Source organism: Myotis lucifugus, unplaced genomic scaffold, assembly GCF_000147115.1.
Source record: "Myotis lucifugus unplaced genomic scaffold, Myoluc2.0 scaffold_166, whole genome shotgun sequence".
Taxonomy (NCBI): Eukaryota; Metazoa; Chordata; class Mammalia; order Chiroptera; family Vespertilionidae; genus Myotis; species Myotis lucifugus.
Genome location: NW_005871214.1, coordinates 1,523,360 through 1,541,225, shown reverse-complemented (window position 1 = coordinate 1,541,225; position 17,866 = coordinate 1,523,360). Strand labels below are relative to the sequence as shown.

At 45.5% G+C, this 17,866-nt stretch overlaps 1 protein-coding gene across 2 annotated transcripts in view; it reads left to right on the top strand.

The window, feature by feature from the left end:
* The window catches only part of PRKCH (protein kinase C eta), a 218,856-nt gene that overhangs the window by 195,141 nt on the left and 5,849 nt on the right, over window positions 1-17,866 (top strand). The window contains exons 11-12 of one of the 2 annotated variants that reach the window (XR_002831026.1): window positions 4,501-4,639; window positions 5,243-5,489. Coding sequence is in view for 1 of the 2 variants with exons in the window: in XM_006096032.3 (XP_006096094.1) it covers window positions 4,501-4,639; window positions 5,301-5,489 (328 nt within the window). In the remaining variant the exon portion in view is untranslated. The remainder of the gene's footprint in view (window positions 1-4,500; window positions 4,640-5,242; window positions 5,490-17,866) is intronic. The other variant, XM_006096032.3, reaches the window with a different exon arrangement.

The window sequence follows — 17,866 nt, the reverse complement described above, 5'->3', positions numbered from 1 at the left end:
GCATGCATTCATAGCTGCTGAGGCTGTGTGATCACTGTGGGAGTTCTATACTTTTGTGTATGTTTGAGCTTTTCCATGATAAAAACTTTTAAAAATACATTTAAAATAGTTACCGAATAGCCTCATGGATTCATTCTTGTTCAAGGATCCAGCTCTCAACTTAGTTTCGTTTATTTCTTCTGGAAGTCACTGATATGAGCAGTAAGACTGGTGTCATTCTGTTTTATGACTCTTAGAGTAGCTCGAGGTGGAAACAAAATAAATACAGGTTCTGAATTCCCTTTGTCTTCACCCACTTGGGAATCCTCTCTGAAACCATTTGGGCATTTTAAGTAACCCTGATTACCCAGCAACAACAATGAACCTTTCAGGCGACCAGGGAGGATAAAATAGCTCCTCTGCCCTTCTGTGCTTGCTCAACAAAAGGCATAGCAGCTATTAAATACGGGGTGCTGAATGAGTTCATGAAGAATGAGCCTGGAACTGTGCATTTGGCATCTGGGGATCTGAGCCTGTGCCCCGTGTGGACTTGTAATCTTTGTAGTGTGGCCTTTTAAGTTTGGCTGCCAGTTAGATATTGGCATAGGAGGCTGAGGAACGCCAAAGCCAAAAACTGACCTCTGAATATTCCAAAGTTAGGAGTCATAGGGTGACTTTCCTTGCCTTTTTTTTTTAAAATGAAGATAACGATTTATCCTTAGAGCGGAAGCTGAGCATGGCTATATTTGGCTCTGTAACCTTTGGACCTGTTTGACGGATACTCTCAATGCCCTTCTCTTCCAACTGAATGCAAGTCAGGGTTAGTACTGGGGTCCTCTGGCTCTAATTGCCTCTCTCGAAGCAGTTTCCCTGGCCCCAGCTTCCCTAAAGTGAGTAATTTGAACTTATGTTTCAGGATTCTTCTTTTCCCTCCGGAATCCATCTCTAAGGGACAAAGCACATGGCGTTCTATAAGTTGAATACTTGGAGCAAAGGTCCCAGTGAGGTTTATAGAATTTCCTCCCTTTCCCTAAAAATAAGACAGGCTCTGAGTTGGCCAGGGCTGCTCACTGAAATGCGCATGTTTCTCTCATTGGCCAGCGCCTACTGCAAGGCCGAGCTGGAGCTAGGGAGGAATAGGCTCAGCCCCAGCTAAGTGGGGAGAGGGTGCTCAGACAGAGCCTTCCGGAATGCACTGCAGGGTATGCTGACCTAGAGACATGAATGGGGCACTCTCGGGGCAGAGTTGAATGTCTGGGGACATCAGGACAGACCTCACAGTGGAGGTGTGAGATAGCAGGACTGAGTGTAGAACTGACAACCTGGGATTGTATCATGTTCTTAATCAAACTCCCTTGGGATCCTAATTTGAGGGGTTTGTCCTGTTGGATCACACCCGCTGTGAAACCAGCAGTGGCATTTGCTTCGGGGCTGGTACAGTTCTGGGGATGCCTAAAATTAGACTGACAAGTCAGGACTGCGGTGCCTCTGTGCCCCCGGGCATCCTGTGCCCAGGATGAGTTGCATCGCCGGTACTGCTCAGCTCTGTCTCTTGAGCAATGAGGCTGTGCAGACTTCTCTGTGCAGAAGGTATTGTGACGGGCGACAAACAAAACTAATTGCAAAGCAGTTTTCTCTCCTGCAACAATGCCTGCTACCCATGACAGCAGCTGAGTAATAAGCCATCAAGCCTCTTACCTGGGCTATTAGTCACACACTTGGCTTGAGCAACCGCAGGTCAGCTTTTAGACCATTGTGGGTTTCTGTTAGCACTTGTTTCTATTACCTGGGAATATCCTTCCCGGGCTCTTAGCAGGCATAAGGGCTTCAGGCAAACTCAGAAACTCTGTAACCTTGTTTGGCAAAGTGAGAGAGTCAGAATGCTCTGGGCACAGGTCCACACATGCCTGGACGGCTGGGCTAGACCAGGGTGCTGATATAGCCGGCTCAGATCCCCCACAGCCTTGCCTCTCCTGGGGCCACAAACTATATATAATCTCTAACCTTGTCCAGCCGTCTGTAATGTGCCCTCCGTCCTAGAGAAGCCAGACAGCCAGAGCCTTGAGTCCGAAACCACTTCTGAAGGCCTGAGGGCCAGCGCTCCGGGCAGTGGCCTCACTCCTGCGCACATGACCACAGTCCTCTTCAGCCCCGCCCTGTGCTCCTGTGATTCCACAGGTTGCTCTGGTTGTGGGTGAGGGTTGAGGGGCGGGCAGTGGGGAAGGAAAGCTTGTGTGGGAAGCAGGATTCTACGTGCAGAAGGGTGCAGGAGACTGCTTTGCGGTTTGGGGCGGGGTCTGGTTTGGAGGCGGAGAAGGCTTGCTTTTCTGAAGTGGACCCACAGGTACCCAACACACCTTCTCCTCACGCCCCTCACACCTAGGGAGACGGCTGCCCGGAGCAGAGAGGAGCTCTGGTCTGTGTTCTCACTGGCCTGTGCCAAGAAAACTGCTGCTCTCACCTCCCTTATCAGGCATTCCTGGAAGGCAGGGCTTTGTTTTCATTCTGGGTGTCCTACAGTGACCTCTCCCTGTCAGACCTGCGTGGTCAGACTCCCAGGTCACAGTGGAAACCGGTCCCGTCAGGTCTGTCATCACCTCCCTCCCCCAGCGGAAACGTGATCCCGGGCTGGACAGAGACCAGCCTTGTCCCTGGGGCCAAGCACACCACCGGAGCAGGGAGAGGAGAAAGGACCATGAGTGCCCACCTCGAAGGGGAAGCAGAATCACAGTCAGCTGTGGCTACCGAAGATGCTCTAGTGAGGGACACCACCACCCCAACAGCACAGCCCCCCAGCCTACAGGGAGGGCACCCAGCATCTCTCCTGGCTGTGCAGCTCCCTCCTCACAGATAAGGCCGCATGGTTTGCCTCTGAGTGTGTTGTTCCTTAGAAAAGCAAAGCATAGAGGTGTCACCCAATAGGCCAGGCTGCTTCTCTCATCCTCTCCCCGGTGAGCCTGGCGGTTGTGGCAGTGCACGGGACGCTGTTCCAGCCGGCCTGGTGCCTGAATGCGCATGGTGCTAGGCCCTGCTGGGCCGGGTGTTTCAGGACAGTGCACCTTTGATGGGCAGACGTTGATCGGTATCCAGCTGTGTTCCTGTCTCCATTGAGGCCCGTTACCAAACAGTTCTGCTGCTGGGAATTCACTTCCTCAAGTGAAGTGGATTCTGCTCCTACAGGTTGGGGGAAGGGTGCAGAGTGCCTTTGTCCTGGGTTCAGCATAGTCCACTGGGCCTCTTGAGGCTCCTGTGTACCTGGGGTACAACCAAGCAAACCCTGTTCTTACTCCTGTTTTTCCTTTTCCTGGTTATTAACGTCCCCACTAACCCTTGCGTCTGAGAGAGAAGCACAGGAATCCTCAATTCTGCTTCCTCTCCCCTTCCATCTCCAAGTGGTCGTCAAATCGCCATACTGGTTGTGTTTTCTCGAAAATGCTGCTGACTGACCCCTCAGTTTCCAGTCCATTTGTCACTGTCCCAGTTCAGGTCTTAACATCTCTTCCCTGAACTGACTCAGCCGTCTCTCGCTAATCTTTTCTGTCCACCTGGGAATCTGTTACTCCTTTAATCACAGAGCTTCCGTAGATCCCTTTTGCTTAATATCTAAACATCAGAATTCCTTAGCGCGGCCTCCACGTTCCTTAGTGTGGCCTTCGTAATCTAGACCTAACTTTCCTCTCCATCCCTGGCATTGGATGGCTCCAGTGTTCCCTGGCTGTCTCTCCAGCCTCACTACCATGTGCGGCTCCTGAGCCTCCCGACACATCATACCTCAGTGCCTGCCTCCCTGCCCCATCCACCCGCCCATGCTGACCTTATACCTCTTCCTTGTCTGGCAGACTATGTCTACTGTGGCACTGTCCCTCTCTCCTCCCATTAGAAGGAATTAATTGTTTCGTCTTGTATTTCTCTCATAGCACTTGGCTCAGACGTCCATCATGCCACTTGTATTATATACTAGTTAGTTCTCTCTCCCTCTCCTTTTAGTGAGTGCACTATGCTAGGCACAGTGGTGAGCCACATCAACCTGATGCCTCCTCATGGACTTAGAGTTTAGCAAAATTGGTCTCGCCATTGCATAGTGAGGTCCTTAGGGATAAAGAACATCTGTTCTCTTGATGCCTATCGCAGTCCCTGGCACACGGTGGCCACTTGCTTCCTGGATGGTCACTGAGTGAACTCCAGTGGGCAGAGAGATACCAGAGCGGAGGGTTGGAGTGGGTGGATGTCCTTCGGGTACAAGGTAAGTGGGAAGCCTGGAAAAGTCACATTCTGCCCTCAGTTTCTAAAGGGCAGCCCGCGTTTTATATGTGGTTACCCATTCATAGGGAACCATCTCCTAGGGACCATGAAGCCAATTTTGTGATCGATCTAAATGTTTTTATCGAGATAACCCAAAGAAGTCTGGGGTTTTTTTGAAGTGTGTGCTCATGCTCCATCACCCATCCCCTGAGCCAGCTCCTCCAGGTGGATGGTTTCAGGCCTGGCTGCCCTACCACTGCTGGTCCTTGTTTTTTCCAGGGATCTGAAACTGGACAATGTGCTGTTGGACCATGAGGGTCACTGTAAACTAGCAGACTTTGGAATGTGCAAGGAGGGGATCTGTAACGGTGTCACCACGGCAACCTTCTGCGGCACGCCCGACTATATTGCTCCAGAGGTGAGTGCTTCGGGTACCGGGGCTCTACAGGAGCTGATGAGAAATGCCACAGGCTGCTTTTGTGTGCTGCGGCTTTGTGGGCGGCGTTGAAAGCTGATGCCTCCAGACTCCTGTATGGCTCATTGGCTGAGTGGTGGCTAAAAATGTCCTCAGTTCCTCTAAATAAGAATTCCAGTCCGAGATTTTTGGGGGTAAACTTTGCAGTTGCTTCTAGGCTTTAGCCCTGAGTAAGCACAGAGGTGCTCCACTCACAGCCATGTATCTTCTCCTTGTCTCTACTCAGTGCTTTGATCCCAGCCCCATTTAGCAGAAGTAAAGGAAAGCTCTTGACTTTTTCCCATACGAGTGAGTGAGCCCAGCCTCCTTCCTTTCACATAGCTGTAGTTCCCAAACCCTCTGTGTTCCGGATGTGCATATGCATTGCCTTGGCCTAAGCAGGTCACACATGTTTGATCACCTGGATGAGAAGTGGCCTCAGAGTTGACCACAGGGAAAAAACAGGCCACCCTCTCTGGAGATAGAATGAAACATGCATGTCAACACAGGAAGCTCCGTTATTTTACTTTGATATTTCCTAATCCTTTCTTTTCCCTTGTTATGAAGGACACATTTGTTAATCAGATACGCGGAGCACTTCTCATGCTGCCCTCTTTCTGCACAGATCCTGCAGGAGATGCTCTATGGGCCCGCCGTGGACTGGTGGGCGATGGGCGTGCTGCTCTATGAAATGCTCTGTGGCCATGCGCCCTTCGAGGCTGAGAACGAAGACGACCTCTTCGAGGCCATACTGAACGACGAAGTGGTCTACCCTACATGGCTCCATGAAGATGCCACGGGGATCCTGAAATCTGTAAGTGTGGCTTACCCAGCCAGCTCCCGACCTCCAGCAACCAGCTTCCTGGAAGGGATTCTCTGTCTCTTTAAACTTAGAGCCTCCCACCAGTCAGCTACCAGCTTTAACGGAGATACGTGTTTTCATCTGTAGAATCAAAGAAACAGAGTCCTCTCTCATGTAATAGCTCTTCCCGAGCCAGCTATGATGGCAGTAGGTAGCATTGCCTGCCAGATCGCCAGCTTTTCTAGCACTTGTGGCTTTAGTGCAGGTGAGGTGATGCTCCCTTCAGTCAGGACAGTCCAGGTGCTGGGTCCCAGGACCACCATTCCCAGTGTGTTGCGCTATCGATTGTGTTTCTGCCGGCAGTGTCCAAGGAGCAGGGCCCAGGGCCCTTTCCCTTAGTGCTGGGAGGTGAGAAATATTATCCTTCTGCAAGCCAGGTTCCCAACCCAGGATTCAGGTGCAGTGAGGTAATACAATACATCATGTTGGAAAAGGTTTTTTTGTTTTTTTGCGTGTATTTAAGGCACTGTACTGGAAGCCTTATTTTGAAGTGAGGAAGAAAGATGGATTGATGGCTTTATGTTGAAAATAAGAAAGCACATGTCACTTGGTCCATTCTATAACCACATTAGTTGAGTTCCAAAATCATGTGTTACCACCTACTGTGTGCATGGGGAGTCAAGAGGAATACCAGGGCAGATCTTTAAACAGCTGGTTCATTCCTGAAAGGTGTCAGTGGTGTTGGGAGCTTCAGTAAGAGGCCCATGGAGCAGCTGCATTTCCTCCTATAGGAACCGCAGTCCTGGAATAAAATTCACTGTCTTAACAATTTTTAAATCTATAGTTCAGCAGCATTAAGTACATACATATGGTGTGCAACCATCACCACCATCCATTTCCAGAACTTTTTTATCTTCCAAAACTGAAACTCTATACCCCTTAAAAAACACTAACTCCCTCCAGCCCCTGGCATTTCACTTTTGGTCTCTATGAATTTTATTATTCCAGGTACCTTGTATAAGTGGAATCATACATTTGTCCTTTAGCAATTAAAAACAAAACAAAACACAAAACCCTGGGATACAGAATCCAGATTTTCCTGATTCCCAGTCCAGGGTTCCGAGTTAGACTACATCTAGCCACTCCCTATTAATAAGTGTCTTTTAACCTTTCAGCCTCACGTTTTTAGCACCTAAATCACTCCCTGGTGGGATTCTTTTCTATTGTACCAAAAACATAAGCCACTGAAGGAAGCTACTAGAATGCTGTGTACTTACTATCCACATATCATGAATCTGTTACCTATTTAACTTTCAATAAAGTAGGAAATAGTGCTTATGATAATAATGTTACAGCATTATTTAAAGATTATACATTTAAATAATGCCATAATACCAGAAATAATTATCATTCTATTGACCTGAGATGAGTCTGCAACCCTGGAAGATGAAACTGATATATTAGTACACTAGAATCCTGGTTTAATTCAATTAAGCAAATACTTGTCCGATGCCTTCTCTTTGCTTGGCCTGTGCTTAGTGCTGGAATGCAGAGATGAAAAGACATGGCTTCTTATGTTGCCCACAGTCTGGTAGGAATGAGAGCATGTAAACAAATACTTAGCTCGCTGCCAAGGAGAAATGATCAGAACTATCTCTGGAGGCAAGGACAGGGAAGGTGATATAAGGACAAGACCAAAGAAGTGGCATGTAAGCTGGGTGTTGAGAAAAAATTAAGGGTTCAGTAGGGTTGATGAGGGGGGGAGTGGGGGAATAGTATTCTAGGCTGAGGAAATAATGTGTGCAAAGCCTCAGAGGCGTGTTCAAAGACGTGGAGTGTTAGATGCAGGGTGGGTGCAGCGAAAGATGAGTTTAGGACATGGGAACTTTGAAGGGACATGTGGAAAGTGGTATATACCTTATAGTTGGTCACACAGGGCTGGAGCTGATCACTTGAGCATGGCAGTGAGATGGGAGCAGATATTGACGAGGGGAGAGGATGAAGAGGGTGATGGGGCCTGGGACACGTCAGTGTTTAAGGGTGACTGACAGTGGAAGAGCATTCAGTGAGAAGGTTAGGAAGGAATGACTTCATGTTGTATGAACATTTATAGCTGCAGTGTGTCTACAGTTTTACTTGTGATAAATAGGCCAGTGGTTTTACAACATGAGTTACAGACACTGGTACCTGCATAACTTTTGAGTAGCACTAGCTAGGTAGGAACAAGTGGGCCTAGGCCAGATAACTGTGGGCTGATGCGATGTACCTGTGCTAGGAGTTGAGTAAGTTGAGATATTTTTAAGGACTCTGAACAAGCTTTCATTTTGTTGTACGGTTCCAGATCAAGGAGAGCACACTGTTTTCTTTAAAAACACAGATTTCAGGCGTCTTTCCAGGGTTCTATGAGTTTGGTGACTTCCAAAGTTTCTCATGTTGAAAATTGACTTCATTGGATGGTGTCCTGCATAGTCCTAAAACCCATTGGGAGGTCATGCTTGCTAAGTTTTGGATTGTAATTAACGTGTCTACCCATAACTTCATAGAGCCGGGTGACTGTTAGAAACACAGAATTTCAGAGAGGGCAGATCCTTAAAATATTTGGTCCACATCCCTGGTTGAGAGATGTAGCTGAGGCCCAGAGACGTGAACCAGATGGTAGAATGGAGAGAGCACGCACTAATCTGAGAGTCAAGAGACCTCAACCTCATTCTACTCCTGCCATGCTTTCCAGTAATGTAAGGTGGTGGTAACACCTGCAATGCCCACTTCAAATGAGGTGGTACACATGACAGCACTTTCAAAGGGCCTGCACCATACAGAAGTCAGTTACTAGTATTGTTGAGTTATGAGTAGTAATTTCACAACATGCTGAGAGGTGTCATTATCTTCATCCTCTCCTTGAACAATTCGCCAACATCAAGATTATTATGAATTGTGCATGAGAGGGTGTTAGATTTTTGTTCTGGAGAGAAGAGGATTTCTGTTTTTCCAGGAGCTCTCTATCTAAACCAAAGACACTTATGTGGGATCCAAATAGCCAAGTAGATATTGACCCTCCTATTCATTTGACAGGCCTGTATCAATGCACAGCGACCACAGGATTGCTAGGTTCACATGCTGTGCAAGGGGCTGGGGGCCAGAGGTGAGCAAGACAGACATCATCCCAGCCCTCATGGAATTTACAGTCCAGTTGGAGTGGGAAAGCAGATGTTTAAAAAAGAAGTTATATGAGTAGCTATATAGATATGTACAATTTGACAAGAAAAAAGTCTGAGGTACTTTGAGAATCTCTAACAGGCAGACTAAGCAAGGCCATCCAGGGAGGCCTTCCCGAGGAGATGAGTTTTAAGCTGAGAGCAAAGGCTGCAGAGAAGTTAGTCAGGCTTACACGCATGCAGAGATCTTGAAAACAGAGAAGCCCATTTGAGTAACTGTGGCTGACGTGTCACCAGCAAATGTTTGGAACTATGGTGGACAAAGTGATGAGGATATGAAGGACACAGGAGACCATGCGCAGGCGTTTAACCTTTATCTGAAGTGCCAAGATTCATCACTGAAAGATTTCAAGCAAGAACTAGTGACAAGATTACTCTTTCATATTTAAAAGATCACTATGGATCAAATAGACTGAAGTACTCACAGATGAAATACCTGGGATTTTTTCCAAAATAGTCCAGGGGTGGCAGGGAGGAACCGATTAAACAAGATTGGGCATGTGTCAATAACTTGCAAGGCTGGGCGATGAATACATACTAACATATGCTTGAGAATGTCCATAAATGATAAAATTTTTAAAATTAACACATGAATCAAAGTCTATGTATACATACATGCCTATGTATGTATATAAATGTATGTAAACATGCACACATGTAGATGTATAAAAAGTGAACTCAGCCTTTATGAATGAAGTGAGATGGTTTAACAATACAAATATAACAGAAAAAATGATGTGAGCTATGGATATAGCTACGTCTTTAAGTTTAGTTTTGAATTTATTATGAAATATTTCAGTAGGGATGGATCCAGCTACATTTTTTTATTCTCAGTAAGAATCTCAAGGTCCTGGACTGGGAGTCTACATCATCCTGGTTATACTTATGCTATAGATAAAATTAGTGGTTTTCATATGCTTATTCTTTAATATCCTTGAACAGTCCTTCTCAAGAAGTGGATTTTTAATAGATAGAACAGAGGAGAGCCCCCTCTGGTGCACTTGGCCCTGAGCTGCTGCCCTTGCGACCCTGTGCACTTTTTTTCTTCTGGGCTGGGTCTGCCTTTTCCCACCCAAGAAGCAGGAAAGGTCCAAGATATCTCAGCCAGCCCTTTACATCCGCTCTCACCAGTACCGCAGGGACAGGTCATCCCTATGTGGCTTCCTGAGATTTCCTGATCTTTTCTTTGGAACGTAAGGTCAGGACTGTTACTGGAATTGCTGTCTGCTGGGTATTTTACTTTTTTTCCTTCAAAAGAAAATGCTTTCTGAATTCCTTCCTACCTTTTTAAATGGAAAGTATTTTCCATATCTGTAGAAATTGTCTGGATAACCATTTATAGTAAATAACATACCATGGAGTTACAAAGATCTCAGGGCTTTGTATGGGTGTAGCAGTGTCAGTGAATCTCCTGAATTCAGGGTGAGGGGAGCTCTTGTTCAGCATTCCACAGAAAGTGGTTGAACCAATGGGCAGCAGTGTCTTCCCCAACGTCAAGACTCCTAACTAAATATTACTTTCCTACCGTGGCCCTTCCCCATCTCCCGCCTGCCCCCCAAGGGGAACCTTTGAGTTGTTTGTGTATGGATGTACAAACATTTCATATAGACATGGATAAAGAGCAGGCCCTTGCTTTTGAGAATACTCCCTGTGGAACACAGAATCAGGAGAAGGAGTTCACACACAGCTTTCAGCCCAGGACTTGTACTTGAAAATATTTCTCAACTTATTAACCAATGAGCCTTGCAACTAAAAATAACCAGAGTATGTACTCAAAAAAAATGCAGTGGGAAGACTATTCCTTGCCTTGGCCTTTTGTCTCTCATTTCTCATCTTCCCTTTAAACATATATGTTAAATGCTCTCATGTGGGTGTTCTGAAAGCAAACAATATCCACCCCTACTCTTACAGAATAGATTATAAAAGCTCACAACATCCACAGAAGTTACCAGAGAAAAAGTATGCACACTTGTGCAAAGAACAGATATAAGCTTTCCAGATTTGACCCTAAAGGTGATATTTTTATGGTGTTTCTAACCTGGTTTTGGAATAAATATATTTTGAATTGGCTACCATGTCACTGAATTTCCTAAACTGGCACTACCAAATCATCCCAAAGTACTAATAATCATGACAGAAGAAAATGTATAGTTTTCTTTTAAAGCTTCTGTGGTTGGCACTAAATTTTGCCTAGAGCTAGCTTCAGAAGGACTTGGGGAAGTCCTCACAAGTCCACAGAGCTTAGGACGGCGAGGGCTGCTGGGATGAGTGTTCCTTTGTGCTAAATCATCTCCTGGAAGAGATCACGAGGCTCAGTGCTGACTCAGGTGAGGTCAACGCCCCTTCCTCGGAGCACACACAGGTGGCCAGGTTCAGCAAGTGGTGAAAGGAGTTTGGGGCATTCTCCTGAGTCACCTTTGTCAGTCGGGAGGCACCGTAAACTTAGCATCAGAGGAGATTATAGAGTGCTTTTGTTCCTAAGCTTTACAGAAATTAAAGTGTGTGTGTACGTGTGTGGGTTTATCTGGCATCACACCTATCAGATTTCATCATCTGCATTGTCTACAGCAGGCCTGTTTGCCTCTGCAAACAAAGACGGAACCACAACTTTGAGATCCTTTTTGCCACAACTGTCCTATATTTGTCACCACGCAGTTGATCAAAGCAGTAGTGAGTTAGATGCTCTCTATTTCCTACTCCCCTCCTGGTAGAGATTGGAATGCTCAAGGGAGCAACCAAGGTGATCGGCCAGGGGGAGGAGGAAGAAGCAGGGGAAAACTGGACTGGAGTAATGCAGAGGATCCCACTGTAGACCATTAGAGCTGATTTTTCAAACACTGTTTACAGAAAGTTACTATAGATCCTTTAATAAGAGGGATGGTTTGAAATTGGACTTCTGGTCAAGATGACAGAGTAGATACATGCTGTGCTTACCTCCTCCGATGACCACATCAAATTTACAAGTAAATTATAGAACACACATCACTGAAAACCACCTGGAGACCAGACCAACAGAAGTCCTATAACTAAGAATATAAAGAAGCCACAACAAGACTTGTAGGAGGGGCAGAGAGGCAGAACAATAGGACCCATACCCACAGTGTGGCAATTAAGAATTGGGAGGGAGACCTGGCCGGTGTTGCTCAGTGGTTGACTATCAGCCTATGAATATGAACCAGGAGGATGAGGTTCGATTCTTGGTCAGGGCACATGCCTGGGATGCAGGCTCAATCCCCAGTTGGGAGTGAGCAAGAGGCAGCCAATCAGTGATTCTTTCTCATCATTGATGTTTCTCTTCCCCTTTCCTCTCCTCTCTGAAATCAATAAAATTATATATTTAAAAAAAAAATTGGGAGTGAGCCATGACCAGTGTTTCTCAATGGTTATAGTGTCAGCCCGTGAACCAAAGGGTTGTGAGTTTGATTACCGGTCAAGGACATGTACCTGGGTTGTGGGTTCTCTCCTCACCCCTGGTCGGGCCAAATGCAGGAGGCAACCACTCAGTATGTCTCTCTCACATCAATGTTTCCCCCTCCCTCCCACTTTCTCTGAAAAGCAAAGGAAGTAATAGTCTCAGGTGAGGATTAACAACAACAAAAAAGAATTGAGAATTGGGAGGGATATTTAGGTTGTGGAGGTCCCCCCTGAGGAGTGAGGGATCCCAACGCCACACCAGTCTCCCCAACCTGGGGCACCAGTGCTAGGAAGAGGAGGCTGCATAATATCTGTCTGTAAAAACCAGTGGGAATTGTGTCTGAGTGAGATGGAGGGCTGCTGGAGTCCCAGGCATTCCTCTTGAGGGGCCTAATATATGGACTTACTCACAAACTCACTTGCTCTGAGCTCCAGCCCTGGGGCAGCCGATCAAAAAGTGCCAGGGACACATGGGGAAGAACTGAATTGACTAGAGTCAGGGTGAGGGCTAGAGGGTCAGGGCAGCTCTCTCCTGGACAGAAGCCCTAGCAGGCACCATTGTTCCTTTGTTGAGTCCTCCTCCCACCCATACAGTAGGTGCAGTTGGGCACCAAATTTCTGATCTCTTAACCTGGCTAACAAGTTCACCACACTGATTCCCTGAGACCCCATCCAACTCAACCTGCCCAAGCTGTTTCCACTGGCTTTTCTACACAAGCAGCCCGCCTCAGGCTCATGCTGCAGACTTTCCTAAAATCTCTCAAAGCTTCACAAACCCCAAACAAGCAGTAGCTGGCCTCAGCATGCCTTCTATCTCTTGCTAAGCAGCCTCAGGCCTAGCACAAGTGGTTACTGGTCTCAACTTGCATTGTAACTCCTATTAGGTGGCCCCAAACATACCATGAGCTGTGGCCAGTGTTGGCTTGGAAAGTTAACTTCAACTCAGTGTCCACAAGTCTGGCACAAATGGCGGATAGACTCAGTTCACACTGGTACCCACCAAAGGGTCCCAAGCCTGGCATTAGTGGTAGCCAGCCTCAATTCACAGCATAGCCTCTCCCAAGCACCTTTAAGCCCAGAACAAGCAGCAACAAACCACATATCACTTTATATCTTCTACTAGGTGGCCCCAATCCAGGCACAAACAGTGGCTGATCTTGGCCTACACTGGAGCCTCTCCTAAGAGGCTCCAGAACCAACATACCTGGTAGCCAGCTTCAAACAACACCAAAGAACTATGCAACCAGTCTCACAAATGATACACCTGAAGGGCAGATTCGGCAGGCACCAGAGCCCTGCTAAAGTGACTCCCACTCTGCACAACAGCCTATTGTTGTAGTCATGGCCAGCCCTTACAAACAACCAGTCAGCCTGAGGGTCAGTCCTTCCCACTACTATGCAAACAGCAATCAAGGCTCAACTACAACAGATGACACACAAAACCCACACCAGGGACACCTAGCTCAGGTGAGCTGGGAGACTGCACCACTGAACCTTACAAGATATGAACTACATAAAGCCATTCTGCCAATACAAGGAGATGTAACAGATCTAATACACAGAAACAAACACAGGGAGTCAGCGAAAATGAGACAAGCATATCCCAAATGAAGAACAGGTCAAAATTCCAGAAAAAACAACAACACACACAAAAAAAGAACCAAAATGGAGACAAGCCATCTACCAGACACAGAGTTCAAAACACAGGTAGGATGCTCAATGAGTTTAAGGGAAGAATAGATACACTCAGGAATAACCTCAGCAAAAAAGATAGAAACTATAAAAAAGAACCAGTCAGAAATGAAGAATACAATTACTGAAATAAGAATACATTAGAGAAAATCAACATCAGATTAGATGAACCAGAGTATCCAGTCAGCAGTCTGGAAGATAAGGAAGTGGAAAAACACCCAATTGGAACATCAAACAAAAATAAGAATTTTAAAAAGGGAGGATAGTTTAAGGAACTTCTGGGAAAACATCAAGCATACCAACATTGCATCACAGGGAGACCAGAAGAAGACAGAGAGCAAGAGATTGAAAACCTATTTAAGAAATAACTAAAAACTTTCTTAACCTTGTTAAAGAAATAAACATATAAGCCCAGAAAATGCAGAATCCCAAACAAGATGAACCCAAAGAGGCCCACACCAAGCTACACCATAATTAAAATGTCAAAAGTTAAAGACAGACAAACTTAAAAGTAGCAAGAAAAATAAAGCAGTTACCTATAAGGGAGCTCCCACAAGACTATCAGCTTATTTTCAACAGAAACTTTGAAGGCCAGAAGGGAGTGGTATGAAATATTCGAAGAGATGAAAAGCATAAACCTACAGCCAAGATGATTCTACCTAGCAAGGCTATCATTTAGAATTGAACGACAGATAAAGGGCTTCCCAAACAAGAAAAAGCTAAAAAAGTTCATCACCACTAAACCAGTATTACAAGAAATATTAAAGGGATTTCTTTAAGTAGAAAAGATAAAAAAATATGAATAAGAAAACATGGGAAAGAAAAAAAATGCTCACTGAAGAAAGCAAACACTCAAAAGCAGTGGATCAGCCAACTATAAAGCTACTACAAAGGCTAAAAGGCAAAAGTGGGAAGATCATGTGTAATTTACAAGAGTAAATTAAGAGATACATACAAATATATACACAAAAGAAGTAAGAAATGATGATGAAAACAAATGGGGAAGGGGTGAGTAAAAATGGTAGTGATTTTTTTTGTAGCAATTTTAGAATATGTTTGAACATGAGCAACTTAAAATAGATTGGTATAAATAATCTTGGTATATATGAAGCATGTGATAACCACAAACCAAAAATCTGTAAGATTTTATACAAGAAATAAAAATAAAGGAATCCAAGAACAACACTACAGAAAGTCATCAACATACAAGATAAAATAGAAGAGAATAAGAAAGGAACAGAGAACTACAAAAACAACCAGAAAACAATAAAATACCAATAACTATATACCGATTAATAATAACTTCAAATGTAAATAGATTAAGTGTTCCAGTCAAAAGACAAATGGATAAAGATGTGGTACATATACACAATAGAAAATTACTTGGCCATAAAAAGAATGAAATCTTGTAACAAACTCACATATAAAGAACAAATTGATGGTTGCCAGATGGAGGTGGGTATGGATAAAAAAGGTGAAGGGATTAAGAAGTACAAATTGTCTGTTACAAAAGTCATGGGAATGTAAAGTACAGCATAGGGAATGTGGTCAATATTATGGGTGGGCAAAAGTAGGCTTACAGTCATTTGTATGGAAAATAATACAATAATTAATAATATAAGAATAAACTATGTTTTTGCATACTCAGAACCATAAACCTACTTTTGCCCACCCCTCTCTTGTAATAACTATGCATATTGTTAGATGAATACTTATCAGGGTGATCACTTTGTAAGGTATATAAGTGTCCAATTACAATGTTGTACACCTGAAACTCATATAATGTATGTCAACTGTAATTGAAAAAATAAAGGTAAATAAAAACTATACCATTCTCTTTCCCACTCCAACAGCTGCCCCCTGCCCAAACCAGGGACCTCTGTGTGCAGTGAGAATGGCAGGGTGATGGACTGCCCTAGATGTGCAGATTACTAATTTCAGCCCTGCCTAGTCTATTCCACACAGATCCACTCTGAACAAGCTAGAGCAACACTCCTTTTCTTGGCTCCTCTAATATTCCATAGCAACGATTGTGTATAATAACCTGTCCAATATTCCATAGCAACGATTGTATATAATAACCTGTCCTTGAGAATATGACAGTTTGTTTCCTCAGAGCTATTTTGAAAATCCATTATGTATCCTCCCCCATCCCAAGCACCATCCCATCCCCCATGGTTTCTCATCAGCTTCATCTTAAGTTGAAATATTGGTCCCAGCCTTCTCCTATAGAAAAGTGACTTATCGACACCAAGTCAGAGCCCTGGTGTCTCTTTCCTCCCATGCTGTCCATTAACTCACATGTCTGTCCTTCTCCCTCTTACCACTGCTCTGAGCTGGATGGTGCTACTGGCTCAGGTCATTCTCATGCCGGTGCCTCACCACCACAGCTGGCATGGAGGGGTGTGAAAGGAGGTTTGATGACGGGTCTTCCTAACTAGGTCAGACTGTCTGTGCCAGTGGCAAAAGACAGACATGTGTAGCTGCAACATGCACACACCAGCATGCGTTTTGTCAACCCCGTGTTGTGCGCCCATGCTGGCTGAGGCTGGACACCATACCGTGCACCATACACTCTTCTGTGTCCTGAGCTCTTTCTCTGCGCTCCTTCCCCAGGACTCTCTGTAGAGCCGTACAATGCCTTCTTCCATTTCAGGGTGTCTCCCTGGAATATTGATGGGCATGTCCCGTGGCACAGTTCCCTTCCCTCTGGCTTGCCAGCACTAACAGCTAACTCTCCCTGCTCTTTTGTCTGAAATCGAATGAAAGGAGAAGGTCATTTTGTTTGCCCAACAGCCAAATCCAGCTAGTAGAAAGAATATACAGTGTGTTCTCCCTCCTGGAAGAAAATCTTATTAGACTGATGGCTCTATTTATATAACTAGTCCTCCTCCTCTGAAGTCAGACAGATTTTGAAAGAGGAAAAAAAAATACTTTTAGCCATTGTCTACATTATAAAGAGTTTCAAAAGTACATTTGGATCCTGTTATCTCAACACACATTATTACACAGCGTTAGTTTGAACTCTATCCTGTAGAACATCCAACAGCTCTAAGCCACAGCCTCCTCCGGTGTACCGAGCCCATGAGACATGGAGTGCTGTGCCCGACACCAGACTTACAAGGAAATGGCTCCATTGCACCCTCATCCCGCATTCATTATCTCCCTCCTTTTGTTGCTGCAGATACAACGGCACGTTAAAACCCGAGTATTATTTGTCTTCTTGTTTTAAGATCGTCTTTAGAAATCTGTTCTTTCACAAAAATTGTTTCCCAGAGACTATTACTACCACTGTTGGAGCCTGGGACTGTGAGAGCAGACCTTGTTCTGTCTCCACTGGCTGCACAGTGGAGGAACAGAGAGAGCCAGATGAGCTTCAGGGTCAAGGCTGACCTCAGACCCTCAGTCTCTCAGGCCATGCTCCTGCCTTTAGGTAGAACAGGATGGACCTACAACTGGTTTAACAAGATGCTTACTGATAGGACCGTTTATCAAGGGCTTCTAGGTGACGTGCATTTTACAGGGATTAGCCCATTTACTTGTCATAGCAACCTTCAGAGATACAGGGAAATCCCCACTTTATAGTTGGAGAAGCTGAGGCCCAGAGAAGTTAAGAAATGTGTACAAGGTCACAAAGCTCATCGGCGATACAACTGGTAGACCGACACAGATCATGGACCTGCAGAGCCTCACCGTCAGAGGAGCTCTTATATGTTTTACATGTTCCCCTAGTTTATGGTAGGCTTCCCAGGGCATTCTTCTACAAACCTGCCCTCAATCTCTTACATTTCACTGTAGAACTTCTTTTGGGAAGACGCGTGGCTGACTGCTCTCCCCTGTGGTCAGACTTTCTCTGTGGCCCTGACAGAACTGCTGAGTGCCCCGTTCTGAGGTCAGGGGTGCCTCTGATTCCTTCCGCCGCCTGCAGTTAGATTCCACTTCACCGAGGGCCACAGGAGGCAGGGGAATTGGAAATGAGCCCATGCATCCTTGATCGCTCTCGGCCCCTGCTTCCCAGTCAGCTTGACACTTACATTTGGGGTGGAGTCAGACTCTCCACCCGGGCCT